This window comes from Pelodiscus sinensis, chromosome 14 (assembly GCF_052426305.1).
Source record: "Pelodiscus sinensis isolate ZL-2025 chromosome 14, ASM5242630v1, whole genome shotgun sequence".
In the NCBI taxonomy this organism is placed as follows: domain Eukaryota; kingdom Metazoa; phylum Chordata; order Testudines; family Trionychidae; genus Pelodiscus; species Pelodiscus sinensis.
The window spans coordinates 40,728,415-40,743,341 of NC_143065.1; the positions used below are offsets into that span (position 1 = coordinate 40,728,415).

At 47.9% G+C, this 14,927-nt stretch overlaps 1 protein-coding gene across 4 annotated transcripts in view; it reads right to left on the reverse strand.

Moving 5' to 3' along the window:
• IGDCC4 (immunoglobulin superfamily DCC subclass member 4) overlaps positions 1–14,927 on the reverse strand; it is a 232,508-nt gene that overhangs the window by 106,561 nt on the left and 111,020 nt on the right. For 3 of the 4 annotated variants that reach the window (XM_075896896.2, XM_075896895.2, XM_006129178.5), the window contains exon 4: positions 5,459–5,592. The exons of the other annotated variant lie outside the window; for it this stretch is intronic. In XM_075896896.2, coding sequence (XP_075753011.2) covers positions 5,459–5,592 — 134 coding nt within the window. The remainder of the gene's footprint in view (positions 1–5,458; positions 5,593–14,927) is intronic. 4 annotated transcript variants of the gene reach the window in all.

The following is a 14,927-nucleotide window of genomic DNA, read 5'->3' on the forward strand; positions in this document are numbered from 1 at the left end:
TCCCCACCTCCGTTGGCGGCCATGTTTCCACCACAGTCGGTCCCATTGTCAGGTCACAAATCACCATCCACACAATTAGTGTCTTTAGAAGCAGCTAGTGGAGACCCAGGCCAGATTAGAGGCTGGACTCGCTGCTCCCAAGTCAATTCTTCATTACACACCGTAAGGGAGTGATGGGATGGTTAGCTGCTGCTGCCCACCATTGGGTGGATGAACGGAGGAGCTTGTCATGGTGTTTAAGGCCAGAATAGACCACAACCATCTACTCTGACCTCCTGCATATCGCAAGCCACGAGCAACTGCCCCACACACTCTGCTCCACAACCAGAATTAGACCAAACTATTGCACCTCTCTGGGGAGTGGACTGTTGTGTCCACAGGCTGAGAACAGACAGGATCAAGGCAAACCAAGACCACAGATGCCCACAAAGGCTGGTCTTCACGATTTCAATTAGGCATCTTTTATCCACACCCAACAGCTTTCTTTCTTTCTTTGCTTTTTTATTCTAAACCAAAGGGGTTTTTTAATTACCTGTTTGCATCCTCTACCATTTACAGATGAAAACCAGATTGCGAGGGAGTGAATAAGCCACCTGCTGGGATTATAAAGGTGCCAAAAATAACATACACCTTCTGGAAATCCCTTGAAAAAACGATCAACAAAAGGTGAGTCACCCACAGAGGGCTCTGCTGCCTTCCACCCGACTCGCATATCCTTTTCCCAATTATAAAAATCTCCAGAGATTTACCAGAGACATGATTTTCATCACTATTTGCTAAATCCAGTGAAAATGTCAAGCCAGAGTATTCCTTTGTCTAATCACCGGGCAGCTTAACGCTTCAGAAATGGAGTGAGGGAGGAGAAAAACCAAACCAGAAACCTGCTCAGACTCGCTTGCGTGGCAGAAGGAATGATCCCTTTTTAACCTCTTTGATTGCTTTCAATTTGGAAAAAGCAGAGTAAACGCCTTCAAGTTCCAAGCTATAATTACGCAGAAATCTCGACGAATGGTGCTGGGGAGAGGTTATCTAAAGTGTGGCTTGATCGATAGGACTTATCAATAACACATCAGGCCAAAGTGGGGAGGGTCTATGGGATGCTGAAGCACCTGATACAAGAGTTCCCGGCACCCTGTGTTTCATTAGGAACGCACGGGATTTGGTAATTAGATAGAGTATAAGACTCCTCGAGAATTCTCTGGAGACTGAACACAGATTACCTCTGTAACTCAGTTCATTGATCAAAGGTATGTTCTTGGACTCCGCAGTTAATTACACTCTCTGCTGACAGATGAACGGCAAAGACATCTCTATGAAAACGCACGAGCAGCCGAGGAACAAGCAAGATGCTTCTACAAAAAGGACCGGGGAGGATCTTGGAGCTTGCACGGGAGTTTTGCCCTATGGACGGCACATCCAGCATACCTGGCTCTTTGGCCGCCACTCTAACCATTCTGTGCCTCAGACTCTCCAATGGGGATAACACTCAGGGGGAAGCAAGGTCTCGTGAACAGGCTGTGGAACTGGAAGTCAGGAGCCCGGGCGTCTAATCCTGGCTCTGACACTGACCTCTGGTCCTATCCTCCTCTCAACTTTTCTGAACAAGAGGCATGGGCCAAAGCAGAGATCTGGTACTTTAATGTAGGGTAGGAAGTCCCACTCTAACCAGCCCCGTAACTGGCCCCCTGCATCCAGCCATCCAGAGATCCTCTCACCCAAAGCTCACGGAGCAGTAACCTCCTGCTGTACCTCCTGCAGGCCACTGGGATGATATCACCCCTTGTGTCAGCAGGGGTCACTGCTCTGAGGCCAATGGAGAGGCTCCCTCGTACAGCAAGACTACTGCCTGGGCCCAGCCGGTGCCGCCCTTCAGAGCCCAACCATCACATGGTGTAGACAGCGTTGTGGGGTCTCTGGGGACAACCCCTGCTCTGCAGTTTGGGGTCTCCTTGGCAAAGCCGTAGGCAGCGTCAGCCGACCAGAGGAGCCTTGGACAGATTCTAAGGCTGCTCCATCTGTAAACTTGATGATGAGTGGAAGACATGGGGCCGCTTTTGAAAACACAAGGAAGGCTTCTGGGAAAGGACGTGATCTGTTCTGTGCCGTGCCCAACAGCAGCATCTGAGTATGGAGAAGGCCAAAGTCTTTAAAAGCCTTCGAGTGTCACATTTACCCTCCTTCCCCTGCAAGGGACATCCCAAAGAGCAAACGGGGTTTTGGAAAACGTCCTGCTTAGACCGAATTAACATCTGGTGCAATTTTCTCTATTTCTAGCCTCTTGTTGCCTATCTAGTGATGGACCAAACCCGAAAGCACCAATGCAACATTCTTGTAGCTCATGCCTATTGCACTTTGCATGAGAACTAGACCATGGCCTTTAAAAGGCTCATCTGCTGTCTATTCCTGAGCTGAAGTCATCTAGGCTGAATTCCAGGGACCTATAGTTATTACAACTGAATTCCTGAGGAAGGAGTTATCTCCTTTTTAGGAGGGGTCAGAAGGAATGCATACATCCAAATCTCCTTAATACACAATGCCTGAAAATGGGATCATCAGATGGGCTTTGATTAAAGTTGAATCCACCATGGAAAGCTCTGTATGTTGCTAGATTTTGGTAAGGAGGGAAATATCCATGCTGTAGCTCCCAAGACTCTTCTGGCTCAAGAGGTCTCCAATTAAAACAGTCTTCTGCAATTCCTTCCCACCAAGAAAAACACCCAGGGGGGAAACAGAAATGGAACACAGAAACCAAACTTCCAAAAGACAAACAAGCCTGATATTTTCCCAGACAACTCAATTCCATTTTCTAAACAGGGTGATTAAGCAAGAGTTTTTTAAAATCGTCATCTCACATGATTTTTGAACCCCTGCCCATGACAGCCTGCCTGACCATGTCTGGTCAGAGGAAGAAAACTGGCTTTCACCTACCACCAAAATGAATTATACATTGGCCAGGGATGGCAGGACATTACACATACAGTTCTCAGATATCACAATGACAATGGCTTATGAAGGCCTGAGTTATGAGAGAGACCAAGGGATCTGGGTGTGGTGCCATGCCCCCATATTTTTATGGAAATGTGGGTTTGAGTATGAATATGCATAACTCAAATATGGTTTATGCAAATCGGGGCATGTGACCTATCATTCAAAAGCTTGTAATTCCTTGAATGTGTATATTCTATTTGTGCGCATGCATCTTTCTTGTATGTGAAGTTATAAATGTGAAGCGTAAACCTGTTTATTAATCTAGGTCTTCTAGTGAGAGCCATTAGTGGTACTTAAGGACTTCATTAGCCTGGTGCTCAAGACAATGATCTGTAAATAGTCTTGCTTTTTCCTGCTGAATAGTAATAGAGAAGTAGCCCTGTTAGTCTGATCTCTCTAAAACAAAAGGAAAAACTATGTAGCACTTTAAAGACTAACAAGATGGTTTAATAGGTGATGAGCTTTCATGGCCCAGATCTGAGGACCTGGGTCTGACCCATGAAAGCTCATCACCTATTAAACCATATTGTTAGTCTTCAAAGTGCTACATAGTTTTTCCTTTTGTTTTTGCTTTTTCCTGAACGCCTAAACTATGCTTGATCCTACAAAGACATGTAATCATGCAACTTGGGGTTGGAATCCATTTTGAATTTTGTATTTTTTCCGGGGGAGGGAGAAAGGGGAAATTCTATTTAAAGGAATGGGAACCAAACAGTGATTGTCTTCAGTTGGCTTTACAGACTGCTCCCCACCACAAGAGGACACATGAAAAGATCTGGGAACAAAAGAATTCTGACAAGAGAGGGAGACACAACTAGACTCAGGTCAGAAAAAATATCAGCTCCGGCCTGAGAAGAACTTCACCTGAAATAAGAACTAGGGTGAGAAATGATGATTTGTAACAATTTCTCTTATTGTATTAGGCTTAGCTGGCATATTTTATTTTAACTTAGTAACTTACTTTGCTCTGTTTTCACTTACAATGACTTAAACCCTACTTTCTATACTTAATAAAATCACTTTTGTTTATTAACAAACCCAGTGTAAATAACTGTAACGAGGGAGAGGTGGGGGACAAGAGCTGTACATATCTCTCATTGATAAAGGAAGCGAACTTTATGAGCTTTCTCTATGCAGAACCTTTATATAGAATGAGGCGGATGTATCTGGGGTTTTGGTCCCATTGGGGTGGTGCACCTGGGTGCTATAAAGTCCCTGTAACTGAACCCTCCCAGAGCTATAGGGCAGGGAGGTGGGTTCAGTGGTGTGATCAGCCCCTCAGGTGACAGTCCCAAGGGGATCTCTGTGACCCTACCTCTCTCCCCGGGTCCGAAGGAACAGGTTAAATCCCTAGTAAGGGGGTAAGAAGCAATCACGGGAATGGCACACAAAAGAGAGAAATCAGCCCGGCAGACACTATTACACAGAAGAGGTTGTGCACCCCTGATCTCCTCCCCCTTTCAGTTCCGAGAGAGGCTCCCTCCCCGCTAGAGTCAGGAAACATGCACCAAACAGGAATGGGAACCTTCCAGCTGACATGGCTACAAAACACTGGACTAGAGGTCACCCTGCAGGCCTGGGAGAAAGGCCGGGTTCTGACAGAGCCATTGGCGGTCACAGGACGAACAGGGTGTGACTTATCTGGATCCTTTCACCCTTACCTCCAGGACAGATGACCCCAGAATGGGTTTGCACCCATTTCCTGGCTGTACAGCGAACCCTGTGCAGCCCCCCGTTCAGCCGCACGCACAGATGACTCCTGCATGAAGCAGCCACAACCCCAATAAGAGAGGGTGCACAGGGACTCAGGCTGGGACAGTCAAAGGAGCCAGGGTGAGACACCTTTGAAAATCCCGGATTAAGGATGCATCCACGCCAGATATCCACACCGCAGCATGGAACCATCCACAGCTCAATGCACTGTGGACACACAGAGAATCTACACTGGTCAACTCCATGGGCTTTAGGGCGCTAGAACCAAGTACAGCAAACATGAGAACATAAGAACGGCCGTACTGGGTCAGACCAAAGGTCCATCTAGTCCTGTAGCCTGTCTGCTGACGGTGGCCAGCTCCAGGTGCCCCAGAGAGGGTGGACCAACGACAATGATCAAGCGATTTGTCTCGTGCCATCCCTCTCCAGCCTCTGACAAACAGAGGCCAGGGACACCATTTTATCCCAGTCGTGTTGGTAACTTCTTGGGCAAAAACACCTCATCTTTGCACACCGAGTACAATGCGTGAATAAGCTGTGCAAGTCTGTTCAGCACTTTAAGTAACAGATGCAAGGATACTCCTTTTTTATAAAGGGAGTCATTTAACAGCACCCCTAGAAACAGCCCAGCTATCCCACAACCATAGTCACACCCACACACCATCATCAGCATTTCCTGGAAGCTCTTCCTTCGTTAGAGAGCAGAATCCCCAGCTCAGATGTACACAGCCACACAAAATGCCCTTGTGTGTCTTACCTCTTAGGACGCTAAGAATAGCGTCGTTACTGTAGCGTTTTCGTGCTGCATTGGTGGCTACACAGTGGTAGGCCCCGGCGTCGCTTTCCCGCACATCTACAATTTGGAGGACACCATTGGGGAGAGTTATAAACCTGAATAAGTAAAATAAAGAGCATGAGATGTGCTTTTCACAGCTAAGACAATTCATACCCTCGCTGCTGGATTGCAGCTACTTTTATCCTTTCCTTATACAGTAAAACTCCAATAGTCTGGCATCCAATTGTACAGCACTCCTGATAGTCCGGCATCAAAATGGCAAGAGCCTAGTGAGTGAGTTTCGGCAAAAATCAAGTCACAAGGCAACAGTGGCAGCAGCTGAACCGAGCGAAAAGGGTAAAAAAGGGTTAAAAAACCTAAAACATCACAGTATACTGTATACAGTATGTACAATAAAAAGGGTTAAGAACACTTTATATACAGTATAATGTATACAGTATATATATAACCAGCTTATAGTACCTCCTGATAGTCCAGCATATCCGATAATCCGGCACCACCTAGGTCCCAAAGGTTCCGGATTATCGGAGGTCTACTGTACTTGGGAAAGTATGATGTGCACAGCACCCAAGTCCTGGCAGAGAAGAGTGGGTGACAATAACCTCCCAATAGAAGAGCTTTAAATAAAGCAAAATGTACAACCCGTTATAAGCCGTGAATTCTGATGCAGCAATAAAACTAAGCCTACAGATCTTGGCTGCTGAAAGCACTCTATATTGAAAAATATATGCACCCACACATGTATACGTGTTATATAAATGTGTATGTGAGTGTGGGTGTGCATATGTATGTTAGGAATGTAAAATCCCGTTTAATTGGTTAACTGGTTAAATAGTTAAGGGGGGGCAGACAGGGGGATCTCTGCCCACGGCAGGCCCTGACCCTCTTGCCACCACTAGTTAACCGGAACCAGTAAGCCTCACCCATTAAGGGTGATGCTTACCAGTTAACTAGTTAATCTTTCGCATCCCTAAAGTACGTTGATGGTTAGCAGGAAGAATGCCATCTGCGATCCTATAAGGGCATGAATGCTCATAAATCTGCATGTTCGGTGAAGCTGCAGCTATGCGTTGCAAATGGATTCTTTAGCTTACGGTCTGCTGCGGAGGCTCTTCTCTGAGGTCAAAGGGCTTTTCACTCCCACCTCACTGAGACATGGCTGCTGAGATATCCCGGAGATTTCCTGAGCAGATTCCAGCCCCCAGAAAACCCCTCCTCCACTGTAGCACTGTGCACGTTCAAACAGGGCCCAATCCTGCAAGGCACTTAGCACCCTTTGGATCTTATTGATCTGGATTTGAGGGAGCTCAGCATCTCGCAGGATCAGACCCCTAGTGCCAGAGTCATCCCCAAGGGCACTAATTCAGCATCTCCCCCAGGTAGCAGGACCCCTGGCCCTGCCAGCTTTTCAGCTGTCCGTGCTCCATCTCTAGGTCTCCCTGTCCAGGTCCAGATCCCCCAGTGCTGTGGGGGTTGCTTAGAAACCCACTGAGCCAGCTACTGGCAAACTTTCCTCCCCACCAGGGGCTCACTCCAGCTTAGTGTCCACTGGGCAGCGAATGAGGCCAACAACCAATGTAGTTTAACGTTACCTACTCCACTGGCACGTCTTGGTGCCTTGATTAATAGGAAGTCCCAGCAATCAGGGTTGTACCAGCTGTTGAGACGGGAGCTGAAAAATCTATTTTCTGTGCCATCGGACACACAAGAATGAATAACAAATATATTTGGCTGCACATGCAGACAGGTGGTAGCATTAATTTGCCTTCCTGGCTGCAGAAACCCACTAGATTTGCCTTTGTTTGAACAAGGGGCCAGAACTTCTAAGAACTTCCCCCCGCTAAGAGGATTTCAGGGGGTTGCCCTAGGATAAGGATCCAAGAACACTTGTTTTCAATTAATTCTTCGTTACATGATTTGCTGATGTCTCCAAGCGGGAAGCTGCATTTTCTGCATGGAAGCTAAATGCAGGGGATCGTGCACCCAACGCATGTAAAAATAATTAGATATTGGTAAGGAAGAACCTCCTCACAACCGTTCCAAAAACAAACAGGAATTTGCCTTGGAAGCCATGATCTTTTGGTCAGCAAACGCCATTTGTAACAGAATGTTGGGTAAGGCGAAAGGGAACTGCAGACTAAGTAATGCTCATAGCATACTTGCGTTAGCAATTCCACAGGGGAGTAAGCGGATAGAGAGAGGGACTGAGAGTCAAACTTATGGGTTTTCTTCCCAGTTCTGCCACTGACTCACTGGCTAGCCTCAGGCATGTCATTTATTCTGTCTGTGTCTCAGTTTCTCCCTTTGGTAAAATACCATAAAGCGGTGGTTCTTAACTTTGCCAGACTATTGTATCCCTTTCAGGAATCTGACTTCTCTTGTGTATCACAAAGTTACATCTTGCTGAAAAACTACTAGCTTACAGAATCAGACATAAAAATACAAAAAAAAGTGTCACAGCCCAATGTGACTGAAAAATTGCTGATTTTCTCATTTTTACCCTATAATTATACATCAATTGAAGTATAAATATTGCACTTACATGTCAGCGTATAGTACATAAAGCAGTATAAACAAGTCCTTGTCTGTATGAAAGTCTAGCTTCTACAGACTTTACTAGTGCTTTTTACGTAGCATGTTATAAAACAAGAGAAATAGCTAGATGAGCTGATTTACCCGCGGAAGATTCCGACGTGCCCGACTGAAAACCATGCCTATAAAAGACTTACCTACCTCCCACTAGGTCAAAAAGGCTCCCTGGCAGCTCTGGTCAGCACCACCGAGTGAGCCATTAAAAGTCCAATTGGCGGCAGAGTCAGGCTCCCTCCCTAGCTGGCTCTGCACAGCTCCAGGAAGTGGCCAACATGTCCCTCTGGTTCTTATGCTCAGGGGGCTCACCGCACTGCCCCCACTCCGAGTGCTGGCTCTGCATTTCCCGTTGGCCGAGAACCCATCGGCAGAGCCGCTTGGCTGGCACTGTGCCTAGGAACAAGAGGGACATGCCGACCAGCTCCAGGAGCCATGTGAAGTAAGCACCCACTGGGGACGAGAAGGGTGGGAGGCTAGTGGGACAGAAATGAGGGGAATGGAGTATCCGCACTTGATAATGTCTAGGACACAGTGGTCCGTGGTAATTGCTGCCCACTGGATGTAAAAGGGGTGCAAACGGTGTGGAATACAACATATTGGAAAGTCAATGGTGGAGTGGAGAGGTCGTGCAGGCCCTCCCTTGCTGTGGTTTAAGCCCATTGCTTCTTGTTCTATCCTCAGAGGCCAAGATGAACAAGTTTTCTCCCTCCTCATGACACCCATTTAGATACCTGAAAACTGCTATCATGTCTCCCCTCCCCAATCTTCCCTTTTCTAAACTAAACAAACCCAATTCTTTCAGGCTTCCTTCATAGGTCATGTTCTCTAGACCTTTCATCATTCGTTTTGCTCTTCTCTGGACCCTCTCCAATTTCTCCACATCTTTCTTGAAATGCGGTGCCCAGAACTGGACACAATACTCCAACTGAGGCCTAACCAGTGCAGAGTAGAGCGGAAGAATGACTTCTCATGTCTTCCTCACAACACACGTTAATGCATCCCAGAATCATGTTTGCTTTTTTTGCAACAGCATCACACTGCTGACTCATATTCAGCTTGTGGTCCACTATTATTCCTAGATCCCTTTCTGCCGTACTCCTTCCAAGACAGTCGCTTCCCATTCTGTATGTGTGAAACTGATTGTTCCTTCCTAAGTGGAGCACTTTGCATTTGTCTTTATTAAACTTCATCCTGTTTACCTCAGACCATTTCTCCACTTTGTCCAGATCATTTTGAATTATGACCCTATCCTCCAGAGCAGTCGCAACCTCTCCCAGCTTGGTATCATCTGCAAACTTAATAAGCGTACTTTCTATGCCAATATCTAAATCGCTGATGAAGATATTGAACAGAGCCGGTCCCAAAACAGACCCCTGAGGAACCCCACTTCTTACACCTTTCCAGCAGGATTGTGAACCATTAATAACTACTCTCTGAGTACAGTTATACAGCCAGTTATGCACCTGCCTGATAGTAGCCCCATCTAAGTTGTATTTGCCTAGTTTATTGATAAGAATATCATGCGAGACCATATCAAATGCCTTACTGAAGTCTAGGTATACCACATCCACCGCTTCTCCCTTATCCACAAGACTTGTTATCCTATCAAAGAAAGCTATCAGATTGGTTTGACATGATTTGTTCTTTACAAATCCATGCTGGCTGTTCCCTATCACCTTGCCACCTTCCAAGTGTTTTCAGATGATTTCCTTAATTACTTGCTCCATTATCTTCCCTGGCACAGAAGTTAAACTAACTAGTCTGTAGTTTGCTGGGTTGTTCTTATTTCCCTTTTTAAAAATGGGCACTATATTGCCCTTTTCCAGTCTTCTGGAATCTCTCCTGTCTCCCATGATTTTCCAAACATGATAGCTAGAGGCTCAGATACCTCCTCTATCAGCTCCTTGAGTATTGTAGGATGCATTTCACCAGGCCCTGGTGACTTGCAGGCATCTAACTTTTCTAGGTGATTTTTAACTTGTCCTTTTTTTATTTTATCTTCTAAACCTACCCCCTTCCCACTAGCATTCACTACGTTAGGCATTCCTTCAGACTTCTTGGTGAAGACCAAAACAAAGAAGTCATTAAGCGTCTCTGCCATTTCCAAGTTTCCTGTTACTGTTTCTCCCTCCTCACTGACCAGTGGGCCTACCCTGTCCTTGGTCTTCCTCTTGCTTCTAATGTATTTATAAAAAGTCTTCTTGTTTCCCTTTATTCCTGTAGCTCAGTGGTCCCCAACCTTTTTAAGCACAAGATCACTTTTTGAATTTAAGTGCAATCCAGGATCTACCTCAAACCCAAACATCCTTACCTGCCTCCTTCCTGCCCCTGCTCACTTCATCCTCCCTCCCTCATCTCATTCACTTTTATCAGGCTGGGGGCAGGGGTTTGGGTGCAGGAGAGGTTCGGGCCTGGGAGCAGGGTTCGGAATGCTGGCTCCAGCTGGGCACTGCTTACCACAGGTGTCTTCTGGGTGGGGGTACAGAGGGCTATGGCAGGCTCATCCCTGCCTTGGCCCTGCACCACTCCTAAAAGCAGCCAGCAAACTCTCTCTCCCTCCCTACCCCCCTCTGCTCTGTGGAGATGGGGTACAGGGTGGAGGGAGGGGCACCCTGACATCAGCACCCCTTCCTCTTTTTCCTGTGTGCTGTACAGCAAGCAGGAGGCTTTCAGGGGTGAGGGGCACCTCCAAGGCAGAGGGCAGGAGCAGCATGGCAGTGCAGAGAGGGGCAGTGCCGGCACTTGATAGCCTCCCAGCCAAACCTGTCAGGATCACCTGTCAGAGGTGCCAAGATCTACCAGTAGACCCCCATCTACTGGTTGGTAGCTACTGCCGTAGCTAGTTTGAGCTCATTTTGTGCCTTTGCCTTTCTAATCTTGTCCCTGCATTCCTGTGCTGTTTGCCTTTATTCATCCTTTGTCATTTGTCCTACTTTCCATTTTTTATAGGACTCCTTTTTTATTTTTAGATCATGCAAGGTCTCGTGGTTAAGCCAAGGCGGTCTTTTGCCATATTTTCTATCTTTCCAACACAGCGGAATAGCTTGCTTTTGGGCCCTTAACAATGTCCCTTTGAAAAACTGCCAACTCTCTTCAGTTGTTTTTCCCCTCAGTCTTGATTCCCACGGGACCTTACCTATCAGCTCTCTGAGCTTACCAAAATCCGCCTTCCCAAAATCCATTGTCTCTATTTTGCTGTTCTCCCTTCTACCCTTCCTTAGAATCGTGAACTCTACGATTTCATGGTCACTTTCACCCAAGCTGCCTTCCACTTTCAAATTCTCAACCAGTTCCTCCCTATTTGTTAGGATCAAATCTAGAACAGCTTCCCCCCTGTAGCTTTTTCAGTCTTCTGAAATAAAAAGTTGTCTTCAATGCAGTCCAAGAACTTATTGGATCATCTGTGCCCCACTGTGTTATTTTCCCAACATATATCTGGAGAGTTGAAGTCCCCCTTCACCACCAAATCCTGGGCTTAGGATGATTTTGTTAGTTGTTTAAAAAAAAGCCTCATCCACTTCTTCCACCTGGGTAGGTGGCCTGTAGTAGACTCCTCGCATGACATCACCCTTGTTTTTAACCCCTTTTAGCCTAACCCAGAGACTCTCAACACTTCCATCTCCTATGTCCATCTGGCTTCAAAGTATACCAGGGGGCTGAGCCTCCTGCTTGCTACACTCACACACACCCCTCCCAGCCTGAGGGGACCCAGGCCAAGGCCACCCTGGCCCCAGCTTTTCCCCCTCCATGACTCTCACTCCTTCTTCCTGCCCCGGCCCAGCCCAGCCCAGCCCAGCTCTTTCTTGCCCCTCCTTTAGGCCCCTACATAAAACTTTGTTGAACCAGTTAAATGTGATTAAATGGGGGTGGGTGATCTGGAGCACCCCCTGCCTCCCTCCATGGATGGGAGCTGCTCCTGCCAGGCTGGGCCTGCCGCATACCGTTAAAGGTGAGGCCTACCGGTTAACCTTTCACATTCTTTCACGCCCCTATTCTCCACACCTTCCCGTTTGCACTTTCTACTCCTCCCCTACTTTCCTAACCCTTTGCACCTGAAAACAAAAAATTCAGAGTCCTAAAACAGTCTGGCACATGCTATGTAACCAAGGCCGTTCCTATTTTTCCCAGACAATTAAAAAATACCTGAAATAGTGCAAGGGCTAAATTCAGATCTCAGTTAAATCCTGAGAAACTCTATTGAAGTCACTCAGAATTGACGATGGGGGTGTGAAAAAGTTCTGTTTCAAAAGATAAAATGGTTTACCGACCTCTTGTGACTGTTGCTCTTCGAGAAGTGTTGCTCATGTCCATTCCACCAGTTACATGCGTGCACCTTTTGCATGTTACTCCTCATGGTACCAAGGGGGTAAGCCATGCAGCACCCTAGAGTGGCACCTTCCTGGGGCAGTATATGGGGCTCTGCCTACTCCCTTGCCCCCACCCCTTCAGTTTCTCCTTGCTGGAATAGTCTGACAGAGGGGAGGTGGGTGGGAACTGGAATGGACAAGAGCAACACGTCTCGAAGAACAGCAGTTAGGTAAGGCAGGTAACCACTTGTCCTTCTTCCACTGATTGCTTGGGTGCATTTCAGCAGGTGACTCCCCAGTAGTTTACCTGGAGAAGGGGTCATAAGTTACTACGCTGCTGCCAGAAGAACTGCTCTACCAAGCGATGTGCCACCCCTTGCCTGTTGAGTGATGGCATAGCGCGACGCAAAGCAACCACGTTGCTGCCCTGCAAACGTCCTGAATGGAGATCTGTGCAAGGAATGCTGCTGAAGAAGCCTGTGCTCTCAGTCAGTGAGCTGTCAATGCCAGGGCCAGGGCCAGGTTCTGATGTAGGATCTGAGTCACAACGAGAAGCACTGGGTTGAGATGGGGAGTCCATCCTGTCAACTATTGCAATGAACAGCTGCAGAGACTTACCAAAGAGCTTTGTGCATTCAATACAGAAAGCGAGGGCGCGTCTGTCATCTAGTGAATGGAGGACCTGCTCCTGAGAGTTGGTGTGTGGCTTTGGGAAGAACACTGGTAGGAATATGTCCTGGTTGACATGGAAGCTGGAGACTATCTTGGGCAGAAATGCCAGGTAAGGGTAGAGTTGCACTTTGTCCTTGTACAAGTCAATGTATGGGGTTTGGAGATAAGGGGTTGGAGCTCTGAGACTCATCTGGTTGAAATTATAAACACTCAGAAGGCCACCACCATCCAGGGTGGACAGAGAGCAGGTCACAAGGTCTTCAAAGAGTGAGGAGGCATGAGTTGAGGTAGGACCAGGTTAAGATCCCACCTAGGAACAGGGTGTCTCAGCCTCTCCAGACCCATGAGGAAATTTCTACCAGGAGGCTGGCAAACCAAAATCTGTCCTCCACTTTGGGTGAAAGGTGGAAATGGCCACTAAGTGGACCTTAATGGAGGATAGTACCAGTCCCTGGTGTTTTAGGTGTAAAAGGTATCCAAGCACCAAAGATATGGCTGCCTGTTGTGGGCGAATGTCCTTCTGGAGGAGCCAAACCAAGAAATGCTCCCACTGGGTATGCTGCCCAGACTACCTATCAGGACCAAGTCCAAGTACTGGAGCTCCAGTTGGTTTAGCCATGGCGTTTCCATGCCATGAGGTGAAGGGTCTCCTGGTTAGGATGCTGCAACTGGCCACGGTCCTGAGTGATGAGATCAGGATAGAGCAGGAAGACTATTGGCTTGTCTACCGATAGACTGTACAGTCTGGTGAACCAATGCTGCTGGAGCCACGTGGGCGTTAGGAGGATGATCGCCATCTTGTCCTGCTGGATCTTGGGACCTAGCAGGAAGAGTGGGCATGCGTAAGGCAGGTGATTGGACCACAAGAGGTGGAACGTGTCTGCCAAGGAGCCGGGACTGTGATTCCGAAAGAAGCAGAACCAGTGGCTCTTCCTTTTGCTCCCTGTGGTTAAGAGGTTCATATGGGGATGACCCCACCTCTGGGGTCTGCCCTGAGGGTGCTGAAGGAGCGGCTGAGACGGTCGGCCAGGTTGTTCTGTGACCCTGGCAAGTAGGAACCCTGTAGGGCAAAGGGCTTCTAGGTCCAGGGGAGAGGAGCGAGCGCCGCCCCGTCTATAGAGCACGCCCCTGCGTGTGCTCTGTCAGTACTGCGATGCACTTGCCCTGTGGCTGGGGCAGAAAGGTGTGGCCAGCAAGGCAAACCGCTCTGAACTCTCCAGCATCCACGTGCAGTGAGAGCGCTGCTCGCAACCAGAGTCCCTGCCTTCTGGAACCGCCCAGGTGCCTGTCTCAGAGGCGGCTGTGACCAGAGCCATGGAGGGTTGGTGAAGGGCACTCCAGCACGGATGTCCTGAGGCTGAAGCCACCAGTCGAGGGAGTGGAGAACAGAGGTGGAAGCGGGACCAGAATGCCCAGCAGGTGCCCGTTGGGCTTGTGCACGCCGACGAATCGAGCCTGTAGGGGGCGAAGGCGCAGCCTGGCATGTTGCACAACACACGTGCAGGCCGCCATGTGCCCGAGAAGTTTCATGCAGTTCCTTGCGGTGCTGGCAGGTAGCTCCTGGAGACTGAGGAATTAGTGGCAGCGCTGCTCTGATCTCTTACCACCCAGGCTGCCGTGGCCGACTATTGACGGCTACACTGGTCTGTAATTAAAAACCCAGCTTATGCGGTATCACTCTAAATCATACACCTGATTAGCCATTAGCACAAAGAACAAGGTGGCTGCCTGGATTCCTACACCACAGCCTCTTTATCTTTTAATATGAGGCCCAAGCCTCCGCAAGCCTTTTTAATTATAGAGGAGACCCAGTTTTAATTGAAGGCGGCTATAAATGGAGCTGCAGAGCTTTGAGAGGCAGC